The sequence below is a fragment of the Scomber scombrus genome, chromosome 8 (genome assembly GCF_963691925.1).
Source record: "Scomber scombrus chromosome 8, fScoSco1.1, whole genome shotgun sequence".
Taxonomy (NCBI): Eukaryota; Metazoa; Chordata; class Actinopteri; order Scombriformes; family Scombridae; genus Scomber; species Scomber scombrus.
In genome coordinates this window covers 15,386,184-15,413,378 of record NC_084977.1, presented here as the reverse complement: position 1 = coordinate 15,413,378, position 27,195 = coordinate 15,386,184, and the positions used below count along the sequence as shown (strand labels likewise).

The window sequence follows — 27,195 nt, the reverse complement described above, 5'->3', positions numbered from 1 at the left end:
TAGATTCTAAACAACTTAGATGCATTTCTGTATGTTAGTGTGATACTTTGAATGTATTTACACATCTTTAAATGTCATATCATTTTTGTTATAGTGAATTATGATGCATACAAGTTAATTAAACCAATTGAAGCACTCATTATTCTGTATTACTCGCCTGACAAAACAATAGCTGACAGTGACATTTGACACTATTCTGCATTTTTTTCTGAAGGAGACTGGTGCCAGAAAGTCCATAAGGGCCCCTCGCCCATAGGAACCCGGTGCTTGGGAGTTGTTGGGACCCGGTTAGTGTTGGTACCGTAGAGGTGGAGGACGGTGACAGGGGATCACAGAGCGAGAGCCCCCCGCCTTGTGCAACACATCTCCTACTCTGCGGTAAAGATGGCGGCGTCAGAGGGGGCGCGCAGCGGCCGGACAACGGCAAAACGTTTCTGAAAACGTCCAGATTTGACCGACTCTCGCTTGTCGTGCACCGCCAGTTTCTTCTCGGATACCACCTGTGTCACCGGAGTAGAGACAATCGCTGTCACACGCCGGCGTTGCGATTTTATTGTTTAAGGCAGGGTGGGTGGGTTTCACTTGATATAGCTGCTAACGGTATAGCTAACGGCTAGCCAAGCGAGCTAACACGGGCTCGTTAACGTTAGCTCAGTGAAGAAAAGGAGGGGAGGGGGGGTTGAGGAAGACTATTCGGGCCAGGCTGCTCCAGCTTGGGGGGAATGTGAGCCAAGCAGAGGTGCGCAGGGGGGTTTGCTCGCTTCGTCCCAAACGTCCTTTACACCAAACTACCGGGATGGGACAGCAGGTAGGCCGCGTCGGTGAGGGCACATCGACCGGGATCCAGCCACCACAGCCCCACGCGTCCCAACCGCACCAAGGGAAGGGGAACCGGGGAAGCGGCGCCGGGAGAAGACCCCGGGAACCCGGCAGTAGCACCGGGACACCGCCAGGCAGGACAGCTGCGGTCAACGTGCCCGATCCAACGATTAACATATTCACGCAGCATTCAGGTAACGACATGATTTAAAGAGGGTGTGGGTGACGATGAAGGAGTCCGCTCTTTACTTTGATATTTGTTTAGCATCTGCTAACCGAGTCCATGCTAGTTTGACAACGACGTTAGCGGAAATAACTCTTAGCCATGCCAACCAACATTAGCGTCTCATGTCTCATCCATTTTATTGTGTATGTGTGTTAATTTGTTCATTGTCTAGAGTATTCAGACAAGAGGCAGTTTATTCAGAAGATGGTTAATTAAATCACTCAGATTTTACACCACTGTGTTTGGAGCATATGCATGTGCTGCATGTGACCTAATGGTCCCAAAAGGAGAGGCAGTGTTTTTGAGGAAGTGTAATCTGTGCATTGCCTGTGAGCCATGACCAGAGGGTAGCTAGTTAAGTTTGATTTGGTTTGGTAAACAGTGATTCTTGCCTCCGGACATTGAGTAGCAATTCCACTCCATTAACTTACTATATCAGCCACCACAGGCTCACATTACAATACCTAGTGGTTTTCACATGCTCACTTACATCCTCTGTCTCATAATGTCTACTGTTACAACACACTCAGCAAGCTGACTGCACGATTTGATCCAGTGGGAAATCTAATGTGAATAATTTAAGTCACCTTCTGTCATTGTATGATTGCACTCACGCATCAAACGTCAAAGTTTTTAAGCTACTCTTATGTGATTATATTTTAATGTCCTCTACCCTCTCACAGGGAAGATTAGTGAGTTCATTAGGTGACTTGTGTATTACATGAGGAATGTAGGGGGGAAAGATGATGCATACAAAACAAGTCACCCCACTCATCATTGCTCCCTGCACCCATGTCCCTTCCTCAGAGCAGTAGCTGTGTATCAATATTTGTTATGTGCTCTGTGAGCCGTGGAGAACAGCGCAGGCCTAATGGTATCTCTCGTCTTTGGATTGTGAAGAAATAGCCCAGCAGGAACTCTACAGTGCTTTAGATGGCTTGTCTCCTGCCTCCCAGCCTTCTTCCCTCAGGCAGAATCCCCTCAGTGGCTTTTCTGGTCCTATGAGTAGTTGAGATGACATGATGCCTACTAGGTGACATGTCTAATATCATCATCACAGCAGCGCATTTTATCAACCAGTACTTTTCTTATTCATTTTAAAACATTTTAGAAGGTAATCAAAAAACCTCAACCTACTATTCTTTGTGAAGCTTATTTGAGTCATCCTCTGCTCAGCCTGAATTTACATGCTGAGTGTAAAATAGGTGGGATGCTTTTGTTTTTTTCTCTCATGTGTCTCCTCCAGTGGATGCTCACTTCACACTTCATGTGCTGTATTAATGTAAAAGTACTTGCATAGCTTGCCTAATTTCCGCTGACCGTGACCTAATTTCTTCATGGTGTTACAGCAAAGGACACACGGAAGGTGCAAGCTTTTGGGAATGGAAAGCATTTTCAGCTCCTGGCTGTCACATCTCAGAAGTAACCCTCCTCAGCTTGGAAGTACATGTACAGACAGACAGACCAACTAAGTGCAGCACCACTCACTGTCGACAGTGCTCTGCTCTCTCCGATGCCGGGGCAGGAGTGGCCTTTTTATAGCAGCCAGGATTCAGTCATACTGCCACTCTGCAGAGAGACTGCTACTCTTCAAAGCACACAATAATAGAACAAAGACTCTTAAGTGAGGAGGCTTGGGACTGTGCACCCAGTCTTCCAGTCACTATCAAAGTGCCTTTTTTCCCTGGTAGACTATTTATGTGATAATGATGCATGATCTTACACGTCGTTGTGGGTGAAATCAGGCTTGTTCTTTCAAGGAGGCTGTTTTTGTTTGTCAGGAAGTCAGTGTTCATTAGGGCTAAAACTAAAAATATATTTCATCATTTTTTAGTCAGTCGTGGATTGATTTGATTTCTGTTAATTTGTTAGATTGCATCATGTGATCAAGTCTCGTCAAGAGGAAGTGAAGAGAAGATAAACTTTATTGATCCCATGCAGGGAAATTGAATGTCAACAGCAACAAAAGGAAGTACAAAAACGGAGGTATAATATAGTCATGAGTCAGCATTATGGGGTGAGGTGTTGGTCTGATAGGGAATCTGGTGGATCTGGTTTCTGGTTTAACGAATGTTAGTATCTATCAGGGTTTCTGTTTTCATAAGCTGAACAATGTCCTTCCTTCTGAAAACTGTCACAGCTCAGCATGTTGAAGAGGTTTTATTAATTAAGCTACATAACCTCTTCATAGCAGAGGAGTATACTTCTTAACCTTGGCAAAGAAATGTCATGCAGAGGTAATTGGTGCCTTCTCGGGGTGTAATTGAAAGGTTCCAGTCTATGAGGAATGCACATTTGTCTGTTGAACTCATGTCTATGTGTTGCTGCCTGTCTCTCCTGTGAATATCATGGCTAATTTGTACACATGCCTCTGTTAAACCTTCTATTGGTGTCCCTGAAAGCAGTGAGTAAAAGTACGGGGACATTAAAGAGGCAGACAGGTTTAAATAAGCGACTCCTGAACTACACGCTGACCCAGTGGCCTCTATATTTTCCTCTTCCCTTCGTGTGAATTATTCAGTGTTGTTTCTTTACTCTAGACGAGCCAGGTGAGTCAGGTGTGCAGCCGTTCCCCTCAGCTCATCACTAATAGAGCATCCACTATTCTCATCAACACAGTGTTTACCCCACCAGAGAGACAGGTCAGCTAGAAAACTCTGAGCTAAACAAGGACAGACGGGCCCCTGCACTGATTCAAAAAGAGCCAGCCAGACAGCCGCATAGACAAGTATCAGTGAATCAGTGGCTGCAACATATTGATGGTTGCACCCACTTTAGCCCTGTCAGGTGTTCACAGATCTCCATCTCTGCAGTGGTTTCATCTGATACACTGCAGTGAGGAGAGTCCTTTGCTATTGAGTTGGCAGAGACAGTTGCATCTGCTGAGAAATCAGCCCCATTAATGGGATTTCCAGGCGCTGCACTACAGTTTATCACATTTCAGGATGTGTCACTTTTTCACACGTTTTATGTTCATGTTCGTAAAAAATATGGACGTGTTGGCACAATTGGTGTATTGAAAGTATACATAACTGGTCATGAAACTTCTGAAGGTTCTTTTAATATAAACAGCAAAGAGCTAGGCAGGTCTATTTTTGCTCTAAATAGATCATAGAAATTGGGGCAAATGAGTGGATTAGAATATTTTTTTGGCAGCAGTACGGATAGTAAATGTAAAGCCAGCTGTACCTAAAATGCAATGCTGTTAATTCTGCCCAGGAGAGAAAAGAGATGCCTGGATCCAGGATCCAAGGACCTAAGCTGATTTGTATCACGGGTGAAATTAGATTAGAGACAAATCCACTTTTCTTTGGACTCGATGTGCTAAAATCCCAACCAACAGGATAAGTCACACAGCAGCCACAGCACTATCTGGAGGGAGAAAAAAAATCATCTCTCTGATGCTTTGTTGGCGAGGGGTAAGATTTTAATAGGCTTTAAAAGATAATAACCTCAAGTGAAGATGATATATTGATTAAAAAAAAACTAGTTAGTCAGTCCAAGTGACTGTTGTGAACCACTAGGAGGAGCCATGGTCACACCTCCTCTTGGTGAAACTGTCTTGAAATGAGGGCAAAACGGATTGACTGACAGTCTCAGAGGTGGCAATAAGTGTGAGTGGATGGACATTTTTGTAGGAGCTTAAAGTGTTTCTTTACCGATGTTGTGTTTAACACAATTAAATGTTTTTTTTGTCTGAATATCGCATGTACCATCGTGTACTCTGTAATGGTTGTGTGTTAAATAATTTATGTCTCTCTGTGCCTTCAATCTCATCCCAAGCATGCCAAGCCCCTCTATCCTCCAGCCTGAGCCTCTGCATCTGACCTGCTCTGCCTGTCTAGACCTCCTCTCTGCTCAAATTTTAAATCTATTTTAGAGGACTATGTCGATAAATACCCAATATTTCCTAATGCTTCATGACAGAATATGCCATTTAAGTTGCACCGAAATTATTTTTTAAGGAATTGAACAAATAATTTTCCGCAGATATTAAAGTAAACTTTCCAAGAGTTGATTTGGATTTGATTATTTTGTGACTGCATGCTGTTGTACCCCAACTCCCAGTTGCAGTCTAGATTTGTTTGCATCTGTTACCAGCCAACCTTCTTCAGTTCCCAAAACCACAGCCCTAGTTTTTATTCCTTGGCCTCGATTCTGTTGTAGCTTATATCATTAAAGAGCAAGGATTAATCAGAACAGTGAGTGGTTGGCTGTGCAGATGGTGAAACCATCCCGTGCATCTGTCAGCTTAACAACACCAAATGTTTTAAACTTTGGGGTGAGGTCTCGCCAAATTTTTGTAGTGGTTTAATCTGAGTTTCACTCTTCAGATGTGACGGTGCAGCAGGGAAAATATTAGATATGTGGGAGGAAGGAGAGAGTCCCTGTGCCAAGCCTGTTAAGCATTGATGCGCTACCTGGATCGGTCCTCTGTAGCTGGCATTATCAATGCCGCTTATCTTCTGGGTTGCAGACTGGTGACTTGGCTGGAAATGCACACTTACTGTAAGCACTCACACATGTATATGCACACTTCCACACACTTCATTCCTTTCTTTCCCCATCCTTGTCAGTGGAGTTGTAATGTAGTGCAGCTCTTTCTGAGGATTATCCAGCACGTCCCTCTCCCTCGGTGTAATCGCCCACCAGCTGACCAATCAGCTGGTCAGAAAACCTTAATTTGGATGCCCTCTGGCACATCTGTTCTCAAATATCCCCGTCTGATGCGTGTGATTATCCTGAGAATAGACAGGCGGAAGTTGAATTTACATGACTTCTAGTGATTTTCTCTGTGGAGGATTGCAGGTTGCTTATCAGCTTCAGTTAATTCATTTTAATCAATGACTAGCCTGTTACTGCTGTCAGGTTTTATATCATCTCAACCTTTGGTAAATACGCACCCAGTTTTGGTTTGATAATGGATGTATATGATTAACAGAGAAACCATGCCAGTGAATGATAGGATGGTATTGAATTTGGTTGCTGTTATATACTAGTTTGGCATCCCATCGATCTAACCACTACTAGAACAGGGGAAGTAAAATTTTCCGTTCAGGCTCCAATTGGTGGCTTAAACTGAGTCACTGTAAAGACGCTTAAAGCTACACCCTACAGTTTAACCACACCACACACAGATTAGCTGTTCAGACATCGAGATTAGCCGAAGGGCTCTTTTGTAAACCCTCACTGGAAAGAACGAGGAGGCGGTAACAAGGAGCGTGTCCCTTTTTTTTTTCTCTTTTTTTTCCTTTTGGACTGTGGAGAGATCCGCTGTGGGGAACACACCTCTGTACCTGTGCAGAGTTGTTAACATAAACACACACCTCAGCTAGACATTTTACATCATCCACATTTTGTGGTGTATTTGACAAGATTGGGCAGATCTGCAGTGAGTGCCGTGCTCTGGCTCTTTCCATTGAGTTTACTTTTGTGTGAATGTGTTGCTACTGTTGGACAGAAACATGGGCTTTCCTTTTGGCTTTGGGATTGAGCAACACTCAAGTAGAAATATTTGTTAACAGTCCAAAGGCATGTTTTTGCTTTTCTCTTTTCTTTTTTTTAACATCACAAGGACTGAGTAATATTTTATATTCTGCATCAAAAACAGTCCAATGGCTGACAAGCAGAGAGGCCGGATGGCTTCATATTAGTTCTGTGTCTTGTATGTGTAAAAATATAATTTGTCTTGTCCAAATATATTGCCGGCCTTTAGCTTTTTGAGTCATTCGTGTGAAGTCAACCACTGCGCTGTGGAGTTCGTTTCAAGTCATCATCCTCTCTGCTGTCACATAAAGGAGCACTTAGCCTTGTTGCCAGCACACCTAGATGGTAGCACTTAGAGCTCATTATTAACCCATAACAGGCCCTCAGAGAGGCAGGGCAGGGCAGGGCGATCTTTGAGTTAGAGCTGCATTCTCCCCCATTCCTGGATGATCCTCTGGCTCTTAGGCCCAGACTGGTGTTTGTCCACTCCCTAATTGGTGTAGGCATCAGACCTGGTGGCCGAATAGATAGAGCCCAGTGGACGACATTCACATGCGTTCCCGGCAACATCAAGTGTGCGCTTGTGTAATAACTTACTCAGAGAGGTTTGCAACACCAGGATGTGTTACAGGCAGGGGTTGATTGAGGAAGATATGTGGACGTGAGTGAACTGTAGGCACAAGACAAGTTCACACATGATTATACAGTACATACAATAGCTAGATGAACCGATGGGGTGTTTCAGACTCATATCAGCAAGCAGAGGCGCTGTGTTTCAACGCTTTCAATTTCAATACCTCGGAAGCAAGGGAATGTCTTCCTGAGCCCATCCACACACACACTTGTGATGTGGCATTAATGAGGCTATTGTCCTTTGTCACATCCTCAGGAACAACTGACAGCTCTCTCTCCTCTCCAGTTATGGATACTGCACAGACCGCTTCTCTACTGTAAATGCATTTCTCACAATTAATGTTATCGATGTGTTAGGAAAAACACAAAATAACTTGCCTACAGCCAATAGTATTGATGAAATAAAACCTGTTGATCACTTATACTTTATGAGACATTACAAATGCCGTTCACAGGTTAGGAGAAACTATGACCCTGCAACCAAAATCATTCAACACACTAACTGGTGGTGAATTTGAACATAGTTTAAAGGTGTATTGTATTACAGCTGAAACAGGAGTACGTGAGTGTGTTTGTTTGCTTGTTTGATGGACTTCTTTTCAGGCTTTTGGGACAACCACCTCCACATCCCCCCTTCACTCTCTTATGTTTATACATGAAGTCCTCTGTGCTAGCTTGTTATTCTGTTACTGGCAGATCTTGATTGAAAGTTGTGATTTTGTATTTATATAACTTTGTACCTTTTTTAGTATTTTGTTTTCCCCGGTGAAGTGCTATATTTCAGCGACTCTAAATTGTAACATATTGGATGTTTGTAGCTCTTCCGGATGAAGTTCTTTGTGGACTCTTTCCTCGTCCATATCAAGCTAAAGTTAGGACTTTGTTCACTGTACAGATGATAAAGCCATCTGACAGTGATTTGGCATTTTATTAATAAACCTGACTTGTCCACTCTCCTTTTCTCAAATTTGAATTTCCTTACTATAACTATCCATGACTCAAAATGCCCTCTCCGATCTGCACTGACAACATCACAGTCTCAGTATGAGTGTGTTTTTGTATGTATAAGACAGTTAGACAAAATTAGAGATGTTGAAACACGATTTATCGAAAAAGCTGGAATAACAAGAAAAGTACAAGATTATGACCTAGACCGCTGTAGTCCAGCCTCTCAGGCTTCAACTCGCCCGTTTGCAAATGTCTGTGACCCTTATTCATCTCTACCTGCTGCAGGATCTGATCTGGCCTGTCCTATAGGCTTATGTAATATCTTGTGTATGTGGGTCTGGGTCTCATCCGCAGCATTGTCTCAGGTTTTTGTTCAGGCTTCCTGCAGGCAGCCAGCCGTCTATCTCTGCACCACCATCACTGTGTGCTGAGCGGAGTTATTCCTGGATGTCACGCTGCTATGTTTTGTTCTCTGGCTGCTAAAAATACACCCTTACCTCGCCAGCTACGGGCTCCAGATACAATCTGTATTGTATTTAATCGGGGTGTGTAAGTGATGTTATTGTGTTGTTTAATACTTTGGCACGAGTTGGTTGGATGGTGGACTGTAAGCTTTTCAAACACGCGGAGGCACAAACACTCATTTCTGCAGACAGCTGCAAGGGAAGCAGGGTCCTGGGACATCCAAGGAGATAGTCTCACCATTGATGTTTGTGCATGTGTGTCTACATTTTATGTGTGTGTGTGTGTGCTGTGGGACCAGGGTCACCTCTGTCCCAGCTGTCAAGCTTGGCGTGCCCCTCAGACTTGCAAATGCCCTCTCCGGTTCACTCAACACAAAGTGGTAGTTTCTTCAAAACGCACGTGTTACACTTCACAGCAAACACACACACCGAGGCACCCGGACGGGCACACGACATGCCCCACGCAGGCCAACTGCTCTCTCAATCACACGTTTCAGCGCACGAAGGTTTGAGCACGGCCGAGCGGAACAGTATCTCGCTGTTTGTCTGGTTTAAAGAGGGATTTGAAAGCGATTTGACAAATATGATCAACTTAATGAAACGGAGTCACGCTATGAAAACTATTTGATGTAATTAGGTTATTTGTTTGGAGCATTGGAGTACTTGACTAATCAGTGATTGGGTTTCATGCACTCTCATGCTGTTTGTCTGGGTCGGTTGGAATTAAGATTCCCCAAATTGAGACCTTTGACATGTATGTTTGGCATAATATCGCTATTTCATTAAAAACATTCCAGAGGACAGTGATTTGATATGTAGCTATGTCGGAGGAGCAGCTCTGACAGTTGGCTAAGCCTGGCTACAGCAGTTGCAGTCACATACACACACACAAAGGAAAAGTGTGGGTCAATAGGACCTCTCCCACCCCCCAAGGGGAACAAGACCAGCCATCTGCTGTTTGCCACAGCGCTGGTCCAGGCCTCACACACCCCCACACCACACATATATATACACACACACGCACAAAAACGTCACATTGAGCTCAACTTTCTTTCATACCATGCACTCCCCCCCTCTGCCCCATCCCCCCACCCCCAAACCAATCTATATACATGCCCCCACTTCAACACACGCCTTTCTTGCTCCCTCTCTCTGCCACGTTTTGCCATCCGTTGGAGTGCGTTAAACCGCAGAGAATATCAGTCATGGATGTCTGTGCTCTCCAGATGGACCTTGGAAATTTTGACTCCCCTGAGCCACATCAAAGCTAGTAGGGCACTCTTAGCAGGAGGCTGCTAGTCACTACTGTAGCTTCAGAAGTTAAGGCGGTTAAATTCAAGGACAGCGTGGGTAAATACTTTGTCTGGGAGGTCTCCGTCTCTCTCTCTCTTTCGCTCTCCCTCTCTCTCTCTCTCTCTCTCTCTCTCTCTCTCTCTCTCTCTCTCTCTCTCTCTCTCTCTCTCTCTCTCTCTCTCTCTCTCTCTCTCTCTCTCTCTCTCTCTCTCTCTCTCTCTCCGATTGCTTCGCACAGAGCGTTTCTACTCCCATAGTGAAAGAGATGATTAAGAGAACTAGCTTGCTCGCCACAGTTTTTGTTGCCAGGAGAATGTACACTTGTGCTTTTCAGTCTCCGTCGTCTGAATAGACAGTCAAGCTCATAACAACTGCTCGGAGTCAGCACGGGGGATTGAGAAAACCACAGTGCTTCTCTGGATTCTGGGACTGGTAGCGAACCAGACCCTTAGAAGATGTATTGGGAACTGTGGCTAAGCCAGGTCACAGCCAGTGCGGCGCTGCAGTGCATGCTGGTCCAGAACAAAGGTGGGCAAGTCAGTCCTGTGTGATGTGGAGCCATGGTTGGCAGACCATGTGTAGTTTAACTGTTTGACACCTGTCAAAAAGATGTTAGTTTTGAATGTTATTTCATTGTGTAGCGCATCGTTGATGTGAACCTCTTTCTAGTGTGTGTGTGTGTGTGTGTGTGTGTGTGTGTGTGTGTGTGTGTGTGTGTGTGTGTGTGTGTGTGTGTGTGTGTGTGTGTGTGTGTGTGTGTGTGTGTGTGTGTGTGTGTGTGTGTGTGTGTGTGTGTGTGTGTGTGTGTGTGTGTGTGTGTATGGTATTTGCCTGGCTGCCACATGGTGTAGGCTAACAATGGAAAATGAATGAATTTCCTATCAGCTGGTTGTAACTTTGCAAGTTTAGAGCAGTGACACAATTTGAATGGTTTGAAGATATCCATTCCTCAATATGGTTTTTGTCGCTGTTTCAGAAGATTGGGATGAAAATCTATCATTGTTCTCACCAAGTCAATCATTATGTCCTGCTGCATTTATCTAGTTTGTGTTTTATATTCTCAAATTAAAAACCATATGAAAGAAATGTGAACCTGTGATTGATTCAAATACTAGCCGCCCTACTTCAGTCTTCAGTACAGTAGAGTCCAGTGTTACCAGTCAGCTTTTCCTCTGACAAAGTGTATGCGCTGATCACAATCTTTCAACCGTTTCGTACAAGATTTATATAACTAGATCCGAGAGATGAAGGAATATTGTGATATGACACTAGATATGTTCTCATATAGCTTAAATGTAATCTGTCTATTCTTCTGCTGTATTACAGTTGGCTGGGAAAAGTCTTTTATCAACTCTGACAATTATGCACAACTTTTCATTTATCATTAAAAATAAAAGAAAGAGAACACCAGTTGTTTTACTCAGTATGTTGTTGTCACCTCATCAACATTAAGGTATTGATCACCACCCAGCTGCTGCTGCTACTACACCACAATGGTTACAGTATTTATTCAACACCTCTACCACGCAGAATATTCTTTGCCATCACCCAAACCTGACCATGCTGGAAGCACTAAAGCCTCTATTAAATGACTCACTGCCTGTAATTTCATGTGCAGGATCAAACCAGGATGGTTCAAGGTGAAAAGACAATTGAACGGGAAAATAAACTAGCTTATTAGTGTTGATCATTGGATGTGCAAATAGGGAAGATTTGGTCACCTGCTCCAAACAAATAAGGGGCAGGAAATCACCAGAAAACACAACCCCATACCTCCCCCCACAATTCCCCTTCATTCCCCTTCCCCCTTTAGCATGCTAACTTCAGTAGATATCTCTGTAACACACATAGACGCTGTTGAGGTAACGCCAAAACTGTTTTATCTTCATTCTAAAATTCAGTAATAAATGTAACTAACATTCTGGCCACATCACACACACTGCAACGTTAAAACCACATTAAACCATTAAATTCTAATTAATATTACTTACAAGAGGGAGTAATGTATTGTGACAGTGAATAGAAAACAGACACTATGTTATAGATCATCTACCCTCCATTACCCCTCCATTTTCTTTTGCTTTAATGTGTTGATAGTTTCTTTTAAGTTTACCTTTTTAATGTTGTCTTTTCTGTACCAATAATACCCATGTGATTTTGTAAATCTTAGGTTTAATTGAAACCATCTTACCAACAATAACTATTTGATACTAAACTAAAATCAGTATACAGGATTTGTGACCACACTATTATGACTATTCTGTGCGAATGTATACATATGCTATGTTTAAAATGAATACACACAAATTAAATGTATTTATGTACTTTCCAACTATCTGTGGTTATGATTGTTTCCTTGTTGTTTCCTAATATTTAACTCATAAACATCTTTCAGTATAACAAAGTCCAATACAATTATACAGTAAACTACAGCCTCCAAAAGGACCAAAGTTGAATACACACCTCTCTGATGCTCTACTTTATAAATGTAGGGGTTACTGTTTTGCTGTTGTATAGGATTGCATTAAATTGTAGATTTGTACATTTAAAGTAAGTAAAACTCATTTTTTGTCTCTTATAGAGTTGGTTCCTTTTACATCTGCTTCGGACATGCCACATTTAAAATGATATTCTCTCTTAATAAATAAATCAAGGATCAGTAAGTCATATTTGAGTCAATATATACTTTCAAAACGGTAAAACACGCTGTGTAATAGCTTATCTGTTTAAAATAGCTTGTATTGCAGAGCTTGTTCTCCATTCTCCGGGCTTCCATTTCGCCATCCTCCTCTCCCACTCACTCAGCAGCTGTCCAGACATGCAGGGTCTTTGGCTGCAGCTGTTGAGTGTAGTACAGTACTTGCCTCCATGATACGCATGTACGCAAGTCCCTCGTGTGTGTGTGTGTGTGTGTGTGTGTGTGTGTGTGTGTGTGTGTGTGTGTGTGTGTGTACAGCATCCTGTGTCGAGAGAGAATCTTTCCCATCTCAGGTTCGTAGCTCCTCCCACTTACTCTTCATATATACACTCTTACAAAAACACTCCCATCTCAGATATTACCTGGCTCGGGCTAGACAAGGCAGGTCTCTGTGTGTGTAGCCAGTGATAACAGTAGTCTATAGAGAGAGTTTTGGTTAAAGAAATGCTTTTGAGGTGCCTTCAGGCAAGTAGCAGTTTTGAGGAAGAGTGGGCAGCTCTGAGCAGCCATCAACTGCAAACTGGGATCAGGCAGAGGATTGGGCCTGGACAAACAGGTAGAAGATATGTGGACTGGACTCTTGGGATTATGGAGAACAAGATTTGTACCATTTTGTTTAGAGGATAATCAGTCACGCACTAGGCTGGCCTGTAATTTAAATGCTATTTGTCCTAACACAGTATTGCAATAGGACAGCTGGTAGTGATCACTTTGTGCAATGGGTTGTGATGTAATGCTTTGCTGTAGATGGCGTTTCTCTGCCTGCAATCATGGCTATAATTCTTTATATTGACCACTGACCCGTGCTAATGATAGTGCTTGTTTACTAGTCTCATTGTTGATCTATCTCTCTGTCTCTCTCTCTGTGACCCTTGCCTCCGCCCCTTCCTCCAGAAGCTCTCCACCGGCCGTTCGGACTGGACTCGGCGGCGCTAACAGAGGCGGTGCGCTGGAGCTCTAAGGAGAACCTTCTGGGGGCGGCCGAGAGCGACCCCAACCTCTTCGTTGCACTTTATGACTTTGTCGCCAGCGGAGACAACACGCTCAGCATCACTAAAGGTAAACAATGACATGGGACTTTTTTTTCTCAGATTTAAAAAAGAGACTTTTTTTCACCTCAAACAAGCCTCTGTTTACATTCATGTTGTGTATTACATGCCTCATAAATTATGGTTTCACATAAAAGGTTTCATGATGTCATGAGCTCAATCATAGCTTGGATGGTCTTTGTATGCATCATCACTGAAGGTTGTTGCTTGGCCAATCCAGGAGACATTTTTCCATGTCATTGATCATTCCGCACCACACCTTCCCGATGACTGACTGTTGACATATGTTGCAAGAGAGCGGAGCGGTTTCCTTCGGCATACAGAGTCATCTGTAAAATCCTCGAGGCCGTGCTTGTGATTGGCAGGTCAGGGACTCCTGGAAAGAATGTTTTATGAGTAGTTGTGTAGTTCTGCCAGAGGAATGTGTCAACAGAGCTTATCCAACAGCCACTATAATTTCACCCTGTCGTGACATCAGCAGGTACCGGATCCCCAACCCGTACTTCTCTTTGTCCCTCACCCACACACACACACCTCAAAGACAGCATGACTAAAATTCCTGTATTTCTTGCTGGCCTCTCTATTACACACTCTCTCTAAACAAGCAACAGTTAACCGGTCAATTAGCACTCTCTTGAGTAATGAGCTTAAAATATCCTCATATTATCCAGAGACAGTCAGGCTTGTATCGCCAACCGATCTAAAGCATTAAACGTGGCAGAGCGTGTTAATTATCCATCGTTTTAAGACTTCCAAGGCAGTTGCCTGGGATGGAAATGATGTTTAAACCCTGACTCATGGAGTGAATCTGAGATTCTTGCCCACATGCAAACATATGTGCATCAACTGGCTCCATTGCACTTTTCCTTTTTGTCCCGCTCTTTGCTCCTTCACATGGAAACAGCCCTGCGTGCCTCTAATGCAGTGTTAATACGGAATTCGTTCAACTGTAATAATAACAGGTGGATGAGAGCAGCGGGCAGCGGCTGATCACAGAGAGGGTTTTAGCGGGTCTGGGGCTAATCGTTGTCTCTTCTCCATGCCAGGCCAAACCAGGCTAGACCAGAGGCCTGCTGCAGTGTGAGGCAGTCAGTGTTTCCACTTCCACAGACACCAAGACACAGACCAAAGGAGACTGGTGGATTGGTGGGCTGTATGTGGATAACCGTCTCTGTTTAATGTAGCTCTGGATTTCTAAAGAGTTTAGCTTTAAGAGCTAGACCTGCAACTCTGGTTTGTTGTTTCATGTCAGTGGTTGTCTTACTGAATGGTTTAAACTCTATTTTTTAAACGTTTACACGTCAATGTGCTCAGTGTTAACAGAAAATTTCACAATCCTTGTAGCTGTTCATTTTCTTGTGTTCTTGCAGGCGTTGTTATGGGACTGAGTCATGATAGCTTTTTGCTACGTTTACACCTTGCATCTACAATAATGTGGTGTTTTCGAACCCCTAAAACAGAGACTTTTGAAAATTCTAGGTGGAAAACGCCGGGAATTTAGTCTGGATGGGCGAAAATGTAGAAACAGATTACGCAGACACCCACACTCTGTGAATGAAATGAGATACAAGATAGCATGGCATGCGCAGGGATTGTCAGCTAGTGTGAGAAGGGACAAACTAAATAGGGGTCAGCCGCAATTTAAAAAGTCTCCATTTTAGGTGTTTTAAAATGAAAACATACTCATGTGGATGTGGCCATGGTGGATGGAGAGATAAAGAAAAGGCAGTGTAGAGGATGTGTGGCAGAAGTACAGAGGTAGGCAGAGTGACAGTCCTCGGGCCTCTCACCGTCTGTTCTCTGCCAGACCATCATTCATCTCCTCTCTTCCTCCAATCCTCTTTCCGGTTGGCAGTCTGATCTCTGCTTAATGCTATGTTGTTTGTTGTCCTGATGGGTTCCTCCCTTCTCCCGTCTCTATGCCATCAAGTGCTCCGCTCCTTCTCGTCTCCCGCACTGACGTCAGAGACGGGCGCATAGAGACAACAGACCAAGTCACTACATGCCTGTTTTCCTTAGCCTTTTATGACAGATATGCAATTCACCCAGCCCTCATGTAGTTTCAACAAGAGGCACAATATATCTATGACTCCTCTCTCTTGAATGTGTGTTTCACTGGCAACCAGAAAGGTTAAAAAGAGTTGGATTACCGTCCTGTACACAGCATCTCATATTTAATCTTAAAAAGTAAGCAGTTTCTTTATTAACTCATGAAGAATATTTATTATCATATTTAAAATTTCTCTTTCTAGGTTTATTCAAGTCCTGACTAGCTACAGTATCTTGACTATATCCGAAAGGCACTTAAGCAATATGCATGGCTGAATTCAAAGCTGACTCAGTCTTTCTGTCTAGCAGGCCACGCTGCCAGCATAAGATGTCGTCTTACTAATTCCTATCCTTGTGTAGGTGAAAAGCTGCGTGTGCTGGGCTACAACCAGAATGGTGAATGGAGTGAAGTGCGCTCTAAGAACGGCCAGGGTTGGGTGCCCTCCAACTACATCACGCCAGTCAACAGTCTAGAGAAGCATAGCTGGTATCATGGGCCTGTGTCCCGCAGCGCCGCCGAGTACCTGCTCTCATCCCTCATCAATGGCAGTTTCTTGGTACGGGAAAGCGAGAGCAGCCCTGGACAACTGTCCATTTCTCTCCGCTATGAGGGGAGAGTCTACCACTACCGGATCAACACAGCTTCTGATGGAAAGGTAGAGTTATGCAAACGTGTAAAGTGGTGTTGCTGTAGAGCTAAATAGAGTACTAACTACATTTTTTCTTTAGAAAAATCACAGTTAAAAGTAATAATTGAGAAAGCAAAATCTATTATTATAATAATAATAATAACATTTTCCAGTATTTTGGAAATTTTCAGTAAAGGAAAATTAAAATCCTGAGGTAAAAAATGTATTCCACCTCCCGCTTCTCTTTTCCCTCCTTCTCAGGTGTATGTGACGTCTGAGAGCCGTTTTGCCACCTTGGCCGAGCTGGTCCACCACCACTCCACTGTAGCCGATGGCCTGGTCACCACACTGCACTACCCAGCACCTAAATGTAACAAGCCCACGGTGTATGGTGTGTCACCCATCCATGACAAGTGGGAGATGGAGCGCACCGACATAACCATGAAGCACAAGCTGGGAGGAGGCCAGTACGGGGAGGTGTACGTGGGAGTGTGGAAAAAGTACAACCTCACGGTGGCTGTCAAAACACTCAAGGTTAGATGAATCTCTTGTAGCCATGGCTTGATTTCTGTAATCTAGAAAGCGAATTTGTAATAATCTCCTGTTTTGATGCCATTCTCACAGCCCTTTTGTATCTAAATAATGGGCTGAACATTGGTTATAGATTGCCACCTGCAGGTGGACTTTGGTATTAAATCAAATTAAATTTTAGATGCATTTTTCCAACTGCTTTGTCTGTTCAACCCTCTGATAAAAGCCTCTTTGTTTTCTCTTCATTTCTGTATTGATAGGAGGACACCATGGAAGTTGAAGAATTTCTGAAAGAGGCAGCCGTTATGAAGGAGGTTAAGCATCCAAACCTCGTTCAACTACTAGGTCAGTATTTATGAACAGCATATTTGAATTATAACATACTGTTCCTCTTTAAAACACAAATTAATTTATTTTAAACATTCTGGCTCCTCTGAAGTTAAGGCCCTAAGCATGAACTGCAATGTCCACATTTGTTGTCTGGCTGAGGACCTTTGTTGCATGTTATTCCCCATATCTGTCTCTCATCCTTTCCTCCCATCTCTGTAGTATAAATGTCTGATAAAACACAAAAAAATACCACCCAAAAACCTTCTGGCTACTGAAATTACACTTGAGCTGCCTTTGGCTCTTACTCTGTATTCTAACTGCTGCCTCTCCTGCAGGTGTGTGTACATTGGAGCCTCCGTTCTACATCGTGACAGAGTACATGCCACATGGAAACCTACTGGACTACTTGAGAGACTGTGACAAGGAGGAGGTGAATGCTGTGGTACTGCTCTACATGGCCACGCAGATCTCCTCTGCTATGGAATACTTAGAGAAGAAGAACTTCATACACAGGTAAGGAGATGGAGAGTTTTTGTGTGTGTGTGTGTGTGTGTGTGTGTGTGTGTGTGTGTGTGTGTGTGTGTGTGTGTGTGTGTGTGTGTGTGTGTGTGTGTGTGTGTGTGTGTGTGTGTGTGTGTGTGTGTGTGTGTGTGTGTGTGTGTGTGTGTGTGTGTGTGTGTGTGTGTGTGTGTGTGTGTGTGTGTGTGTGTGTGTGTGTAAGCGCGCCTCACTTGCATTTGTCCACATATGTAAAAGTAGTCTAATTTTCATTCTGGTTTCCTATTTCCCTCTCTCCTCCTTGCTTTATTTCTGCCTCTCTCAGGGATCTCGCAGCGAGGAACTGCCTGGTCGGGGAGAATCATGTTGTAAAGGTTGCAGACTTTGGTCTGAGCAGGTTGATGACTGGTGACACCTACACTGCCCATGCTGGGGCCAAGTTCCCCATCAAGTGGACTGCACCAGAGAGCCTTGCATACAACACCTTCTCCATCAAGTCTGATGTCTGGGGTGAGTCATACATGTGCATATATTTTATCCATTATTGATTTGATCTCTTGTAGCTCATATCCTCATATTTAATTCTCTAAAACATTCTTCCTTACAGCATTTGGGGTGCTGCTGTGGGAAATTGCCACCTATGGCATGTCTCCATACCCAGGCATTGATTTGTCTCAGGTCTACGACCTCCTGGAAAAGGGCTACCGCATGGAACAGCCTGAGGGATGCCCACCAAAGGTCTATGAACTCATGAGGGCATGTAAGTAGTAGCTATTTTGCCTACCTCTTTCTTATTCACCGTGGTTGCACTGTTTTGGAAAGACCTGGATGCATGCAGTCTTCTAGACTTCTTTTAGATCAGATCTTTGTCATGTTAAACTTTGCTGCATTCTCCTCCCATACTGTATGAAAGTTCACTATCCATTAGAAATGCAGGCAAATTTTACTCTAAAATTCTAAAATTACCAGACCTGTCAAACGGATGTAACAAGAATAATAATCATTTTGATTCATGTAGTTTCAAAGTACTCTCTAGTTGTAACATGTAATTTTTTCTGTCTCTCTCTACCAGGCTGGCAGTGGAGCCCATTAGACCGGCCTTCATTTGCAGAAATCCATCAAGCCTTCGAAACAATGTTTCATGACTCCAGCATCTCTGAAGGTAAAGGATGTAGCACAGTCAGTCTTTTGTGTAGCTGAAAACCTACTTTCATGAACTTCTTGATGAGCTGCAATGATTAAGCTTTTATTTATTTATAGTTTCTTTGGGAAGTTTTATATCAGATGAAAGTGTAAAACTGGAGGAGGAAAAAAGAACAATATAAACACACACAGATAATACAAGAGTGTTAGGAGGGCTCAGCATGCAAATGCAAATGTATGCAGTTTATTTGGTCAGCAAATTGATATGTCGTGTTAAGTTTGGATAGTGACCACGTCCACCTTCTAACTGAGTATTTTTTTCTTCTTTGCACATTGCAGAGGTAGCAGAGGAGCTCTGTAAGACGGCATCCTCTGGTCACTGTGGACCACTGCACTCTTTCAGTCACGACATGCCCCTGTTGCCTTCCAAATCTCGCACACTCCACAAGCACACAGAAAACAAGGAAAACATCGAAGGTGGACTTGACGGGCGACCTGACCACAGCACGCACGGTCACTCAGGTACAGCCAGGCATGCCTACCTTACTACCAACCAGTCAGGTCTACCACGTTATGATTCTGCAGGTATGCCAGCCAATGTTGATTCAGAGAGTACACTGCAGCGTCGCCGAGCCCGCCGTCTGAAGAGAAGGGCGGTCATTTTCCTTAACAACTGACCTTAATTGCCAGCATCTGTCTGGCATCCATCCAGTCGACCAGCGCTGTCTCAAGGCAGTTCTGCAAACACAGCCTGAAGGAGTCTCCACAATTGGCCAACAATTACTAGTTTCAGCCCATCAGTGCTGTTGCTGATGAGCTGAGCAGTTATTTCTTTCATGAAAACCCTACTGTAAAAGCATCTCATTCCCAAGATTCTATTTTTTATCCATTCACACTTCATGTCACCCAGCACCAATTAAAATATGTAAGTAATGGTAACAAAAAATTATGATTGAAGTATAACATATTAAAACACAAAGGTGTGTTCCAGAGATGTCAATATAACAACAATAAATTAATATGGAAATACATGCCTTCTTTACCAATCCCATGTAATACTAAGGGATAATAGAAAGAAAAAAGTTGTGTGTGAGTGACTGCCACAATATTCAATCTAACAGTCAATCATTTTTCCCACGCAGAGGATGTTCCTCTTCCTCCAAATCCCACAGAGAACTGATCATAATAAACTGAGTCCGCATCTGCCATTCAAACCAAACTCTCAGCTCCTCTGAAAACATCTGTCTAAATTAGTTATAATGACATATCCGCCCTGTACCAGGATATAGTAATTCAATACACTGCCTATATCCGAGATTAGCATTAGTGCAAGCATTATACATGTGGTCTCATCTTATCTATCATGTGATCCTTTTCAACTCTCCAAGCTGACTTCAAACTCTTCCAAGTATTTTGAGTAATCCAAATGTTCAACTAAACCATTGTTAATTATCTCAGACAAAAATACAGTACATGAAATGTATCTGTTATGTGATATAAATTAATATTAAGTCATATTGGACATTGTCTTGTCCTAGTCTGTTGCATAACTATATTTCCCATTTTACTAGCAATACTTGGTAACAGGTCTTGTATTACAATTGTATAACCCCATTATTAAATTTCGCTGATATTGTCTGTTGTCTGTCTTTTGTTTAAGTTATTGCTTATTTATTTGTTTTATATTGAGAATACAATTTTGTTCATTTTTGTTTTTATCTTGTATGTAAAAAAACACCATTCTGAGCTTTGTGGTTGTCTTTGTCTGTCCTTTTTATGTCATTTCTTCTGTCTCTGACTTGAAATCTGAAGTTTTGGTCCATGAACATAAGTATTCAATAATACAGAGAACATAAGCTTCATCAACTCACATGCAATAAGTTTCACAAAGACATAAAACACAAAACGAGTCTTCTAAAACATCAATCTGTTTCAATACTGGTTCTTTTAAGTGTACATACAACAATGAAATCACAAAGTCTCAAAATCTCACAAAAATCTTTCTTCATCATCAATCATCTTTTGATTTTATATTCATGTCTAATGTGTTGTAGAAATATTTTTTTGTATACATTTATATTTAAATGGACATGATAAAGATGAAGTAATAAGAGGACGATTAACCAATCTATGTGTCCTTATTCACTTAACATAACTGATTATTGTGGTTATAAAAATACTGGGTTTTTAGTTTTCTCCTCTGTTACGCCCATTTCATTGCTTGGTTAGTGAAGATTGTGCACCACTCTATTGATTTAACAGCTAGCAGTCTGGTAAAAATGTATTTTCCTTTTTGAGTATAGTTAAATAATCTCCTTCTATGTAAGAGTGGTTGAGCAGTTTCTTTTTGGCATGTGTCTCAAATCCCTGAAGTATATTCATCACTCCATCTTTTACAAGAGCAACTTGTAAATCATTGAATTAGTGTGTGCATGCCCACAACTGGCATGGCCTCAACATTTTCCATCCCCTCTCCTGAAGTGCTTTTTCCTCACTCATGAGTCCCCAAGGAGGAAAGAACAGCTTTTAGAGAGACCATCTTATTGCAATACCACACAACTGTCTGAAAGAATGAGTGACATTAATGTATAGGCAAGCGTATTGAGACTAAAAAAAACAAAATCCTTCTTTAGCTGTGTTACAAGATATTTTTGTAACCATTGAAGAGAGATGGATGTGTTGCTGCTGAGTTAATCCGGCTTTGTTGTGTGTGGTTTTAATCCATTCCTTTATTTTCATTCCAGGCTGGGCTTCTACTTTGCTAGGAGGAGAGGGCCGCTCGGGTAGCTCCCCAGCTCTGCCCAGAAAGCAGCAGCCACGAGATAAATCCCCCAGCAGCCTTTTAGAGGATGCACAGGATGTGGGCACATTTACACGAGACCGCAAAACTGGCTTCTTCAGCTCCTTCATAAAGAAGAAGTCTTCTTCCTCTTCCTCCTCACCATCCTCTCAGCACCAACAGAACCTCCCAACGCCACCCAAGAGGAGCAGTTCCTTCCGAGAGATGGAGACACAACCTCACAAGAAATACGAGCCCACTGCTGACTTCAGCGCTCCTCCTCCGCTGCCCCAGTCAGACAGTTTGGGGGGCTTTTCTGCCTCTCCATCCCATTCACACGGGGAACCCACCCAGGGTCAGTCGCGCTGCTGTGGGGCCACTTTCGGACAGAAAGCCTCTGGGGGGGGCCTTGGATCACAGGTCACAAGTGGTAGCAGTTGGGGAGGGCTTGCAGGCTTTTTTACCCCTAGACTCATTAAAAAAACCCTGGGGCTACGGACAGGAAAGACTACCTGCTCAGAGGAAGGTGGAAGTATGATTGGGGGGCTTAAACCCTTCCCTAGGTCCAATTCTACCTCCTCGATGTCAGCTGGGCTGCCAGACCTGGAGCGTATGGCTCTGACTTTACCGAGGAACCGCAGTGCTAAACCCCCTCTGGAGAGAACTGCCTCCACAACCTCCCAGCCAGAGAATGGGGCCGCACGGCCCTCTGAAACTCTGCTGAGGAGGATGGACGAGGGAACCGCACAGATCAGGGAAAGGCCCAAAGCCAAGCTACTACCCCGGAGCACTGTAGGGGTGAGGGCACCAGGGGTTGGGGGGGAGGTGGGAGAATCGGACAGTCTGTCCCGGGTCAGGGAGGGTAGAGAGGAGAGTGGGGGAGCACTGGACAGGCAGCAGAGCTGGTCATCCCCCTCTAAGACTTCTAGTTCCAGTGCTACGGCAGGTGCACCGACTCACAACCACAAAGTTCCAGTCCTGATCTCCCCCACACTCAAGCACAGCCCAGCTGACGTGCACCTAGTCGGGCTAGACTCTCAGGGGAACCGCTTCAAATTGCTGTCTGAGCACCAAGCAGACCGAGACAGGCCGCGACTTGTAAAACCCAAGTGTGCTCCTCCTCCCCCTCCCACCCTGCGCAGCCTGCAACACTCCTACAGTGGTGACGGAGAGGAGCAGGTAGGAGGAGCACCAGTTGAAGTGAATGGAGACACGTTAAAAGGTCACAGGTCAGGACGATTGTCAGGAGGAGTGACGACGGGTAGACCGTCAGTGCCACCACCACAAGTGCCTCCTGCGTCTTCCTCCTCCTTTTCCTCATCTTTCTCTGCCACCAACAACACGACTCCCGCCAAAATGGCCAACGGAGCCACCACCGCTGCCCCCTCCTCACACTCAGCACCATCTACTGGTTCCAAAGTGGCACTGCGGCGAACCAGGCAGCAGGCGGAGAGGGTGCCCCTGGAGCGGGTTAGCCGTGAGGCCCTACTGGAGTGCGCTGAGTGCCTGAGCAGCGCCCTCCATGCCAGCTCCGAAAGCCCATCCAGCAGCCAAGTGCTGGACGCCGGCCACCAGCTGCTAGACTACTGCTCAGGTTATGTGGACTGCATCCCTCAGATGAGGAACAAATTTGCCTTCCGAGAGGCAGTGGGGAAGCTGGAGCTCAGCCTACAGGAACTGAGGGCCTCGTCCTCAGGAGGTGGAGGGCTGAGCAGTGTGGGGCCCAACACTGTACTGGACAACCTGCACAGCTGTATTAAAGAGATTAGTGACGTAGTACAGAGGTAGCCACTGTGACAACACCACCCGTCACCCCCAACTCCCCAACAGACAGCTTATTCTCTTGCTTTTTTCTGGTTCCATTGACGGCTTTTTGGGGGACAAAATAAGACTAAAGTACCTCAGAAAAATCACTACAAAATGTAATCTTTTTATTGTTTACAAACAACAGTTTCATAAAATGCCAGTGTGGACACTAATTTTGCTCTGACCTGTACATATTGAGAAATGTTCATACCAAACTAAATGTGGTTTAAGTCACAACATGAAATGTTTTTGCCCCAAGTCTCCACCTGGCCGTGATAAAGGCCTCTTTGTTAAATGAATGTCGAGCGTATCAGCTGTGTGTAGCCGGCCCAGAGGGTAGGTAACATCTAAACTCACTCTGCTTATCTGTCAGTCTGTCACATACTGAGCGAGAATGATGGTGGTTGTGCCCAGCCTAACTGAGAATACTAGACAACTGTTTTCCCTGACAAGCTCGAGCAGTGTTTCACAAATGTGTGAATCATCAGTTGGGTATACTGTGTTACACAGTAGAGTATTTAGCTCAGTGTCTGGGGAACTGAGTGACCATAAGCCATTTTTTAAAAGCCATTGTAGGAGTGGAAACAGCATCAATATCAGGATTTGATACAATTCAAGGTTTTGGGGTCTCAATAAGACACATGTGCAAGATCTTTTTTTACTGTTTTAATTTGATAGATTGCAACTGACAGTTTTTTCAGTAGAGGGACATATTTGCAACCTCTAAAGATCCCCAAAACTGCTTTTCTTATCGGATCAAAGCTTCTTTTTTTTTCTTACTTTTTTTTTTTAAGAGAATAGACTTTATAGAATAATCAGTTGTTTTGACATTGACATTCCCACATCACCCTACAAGGTGAGACCATTGAGAAAGATTGAAGGGATCACTAATAGCATTGAAACTTTCATTTGACAAGCATGTAAATAAGCTCAAATGAAACCAAATACAGCTTATCAAATCTAAATCTAAAAAAAAATACATTTTGTTTATTTCCTCACTATACTAAAACTGAATGAATGTGGGGCGTCTTATTATATGCACAGCATTTGTCTCTGCTTCAGTGACATGACTGGTGTTCACACCACAACACAGTGCCACATAAATGGGGAAAATCCCCAGTCCCCTTAAGCATTTCAATATTTATGTCCAGTTATCCTTGCACACTACATTTCTTCGTAGGAGCAGAAAAGAACAGAGTGAGGAGGGAGAGCACAGGGTAGCGCATGAGCAGGTGAATTGGGACAGTATTTCTATAAATGTCCTTCCGAGTATGGACAGTGCTGGATTCCCTGTAGCCTTGTCGTGGCCTCAGTGCCTCAAAATTCTTCAATGTATGAACACTGCGGAACGCAGAGACCTACTTACACTAATCACACACAGTACAGATCTCTCAACAAACAAAACTGCAGTATGTCTTCAGCACATGAGCGATTTGTACATTATTTGATTAAAAGAAAAATGCTTTTTAGAATGTCTATGTATGAACTTGAATTTTAAATTATTCTTGATTTTGTTTTTGTTTTTTATTAAAAGCACAGACCTATTTTGAGAGACAAGTTATGTAAATATTTGTTTTATTTCATATCCAGAAAACAAAAGATTTATGTGTAATCACAGCATAAAGAGCAATGTTTTTGACTGAAGAGATGCAAGACTGAGGCCCATCCACCCAGATCTGAATATCTGCTATATGAATGTATTACTCTTCAGTTCTGAACCTGGTCGAATGTTAATCTGCATGAATCTCTAATCTCTTAAAATGCCATTTTTTAATTTATTATGATTTTCTTTTTTTCTTTTTCTTTTTAACAATTTATTGGCCCATAATTTTAATTTTGGTCACACTATAGAATTATTTCCAGGAACTGCTGCTCTGTTTTTTTGAGCACAAACTAAACTGTACAGCGCCAGAAATACGTATGCACACTCACAGAAATCTGTATTTTCTTTGTTTGCTTTGGCTCACATCTTAATGTACACTGGATAAGGCCTCAGACACATTGGTTCATTGACACATATTGCATCTGAATACTACAATACTACAAAATCAATACACTTCCATCTGTAAACACTGCAGGTCCATAACACTTTCAAAATGAGCGATTGCCAAGTAAAGGTTTTTATCAATTTGTATTGTGGTGCATTTCTTATCAACATTTCATGTGAAAATGTCCCATTTCTTGCCAAACAGGATGTTATGAGACAAACTGATGGTTCATTTCTATTCACTGTGAGTATCAAGTAACACAGGCAAAAAAAATGTTTGTTTGGGTTTTTTTTTTATTTTCATGATTCTTGGTGCCTTTTTGTGAACAAATAATTTATGTACAGTTCACTATCACTGCAAGAATTCACAGGTATGGCAGTGCGTTATCGATCCTTTGCCATGAGACTGTGAGGTCACAGCGTGCATTTCTGCCATTTGGAGGTTAATGGTCAGATGCAAACTTGAAACCGAAAGGTGCACTTTGTCCATTAAAATTATGGATTTGGATACTTGGTAATAACGGTTGTTTATTTGTGGCCATTGACACTGTTAGTGCAGCCACACTTCTAAATGACACATAAGAGTCTGCTGCACTAAACCTGAGCTGCTCTGTTGTCTCATAATCGTCACATCTTAAGTTTCATCTTAAAGTTTTCACTGTATTCTTCATTGTTGCCTAGTAGCAGTTTGGCCTCTCTGCCTGTTGATTCCTCTTAACTTTTAGTGTATCTCTGTGGAACAATACTTGTGTAAAAATACTTCAAGCCTTATCAAAGTGTGAAAGAAAAAATTTAACCTTCCAAAAAAAAAACATGTTTGCAGTGTGGACTGCTTTTTAAGAAATCAAACATTTCATTCAATCATTGATTACACTGTCAGTGAATGCATTTGGTACCAATGTTTTTGCCTCAAATCTGATATTTGAACCAATGCCACAGCATTTCTGCTCATTCTCATCTTCAGTCTTCTGCATTGTCTTTATTTATGTCGCCTGCATTTATCCTGTATATCTGTTTTCTTGTTTGTTTGTTTTTTTCTCCTGTCTTCCTGTTTTGGAGAACAGCTCTGGAGAATGTGTGTACACATCATTATACCAAAGGCCACTTCAGTTGTACGAGTGCAATGAAAACCAACACACACAGACACACCATAACGGAATATGTGAATCTAAACAGGGATGAAAAATGGCAGATGTTAACATTAACTTTTTTATTGTACAAAATATATATTTTGTGTTTTGTTTTTGTTTGTTTTTTTTTATTTAAAGCTCACATTATATATTACTGTGAAGTTCTGCTTATCAGTGTTAAGCCTATTGTAAATAATAAAGATATTGATGATTACTGTTTGTTGTTTGCTCTTTTTAAAATCTGTCTTGAAGCTGTGGTGTTTTTTAAATTAGTTTTAGATAATTATTTTGCTTTGGTTTAGAAAGCTATATTTAATTTAAAAGCTGTGTAAGCAATATTACACATAAGACTAAATAAAATCCGATCGCCATAGAAGTAACAGGAACTCTATTTGGCCTCAATCTTGAATAAACTGGAAAGCAGCTGACAAGTTATGGGATGGAATATGGTATTCTCTCTCTATATATATATATATATATATATTTTTTTTTTTTTTTTTTTTTTTTTTTTTTTTTTAAACACACAACAGTTTAATTTTGTTGTTGAATTGAATAAATGTATTTGAACTTCTTGTTAAAGACAATGAAGCATGGTCTCTTATCTGTAAATTTATATTTATGGATGTTGAATCTGGCCATTATAATAAGATTTATCATTTACATACAATTGTTTTTCTGTTAATTATTTTCTAGGAC

At 42.6% G+C, this 27,195-nt stretch overlaps 1 protein-coding gene across 2 annotated transcripts; it reads left to right on the top strand.

Moving 5' to 3' along the window:
• Positions 1–231: 231 nt before the first annotated feature.
• Positions 232–26,707, top strand: abl2 (c-abl oncogene 2, non-receptor tyrosine kinase). 2 transcript variants are annotated; one of them, XM_062423811.1, is made up of 11 exons: positions 232–1,013; positions 13,466–13,627; positions 16,027–16,322; positions 16,557–16,829; positions 17,087–17,171; positions 17,492–17,669; positions 17,980–18,164; positions 18,262–18,414; positions 18,727–18,816; positions 19,137–19,319; positions 21,542–26,707. In XM_062423811.1, the coding sequence occupies exons 1-11, from the start codon at positions 797–799 to the stop codon at positions 23,362–23,364; spliced, it is 3,645 nt and encodes a 1,214-aa protein (XP_062279795.1). In that variant the 5' UTR covers positions 232–796; the 3' UTR covers positions 23,365–26,707. The 2 variants fall into 2 exon arrangements, with proteins under 2 accessions (XP_062279795.1, XP_062279794.1); XM_062423810.1 differs by having other exon boundaries at positions 13,463–13,627.
• The last annotated feature ends 488 nt before the right edge of the window (positions 26,708–27,195 follow it).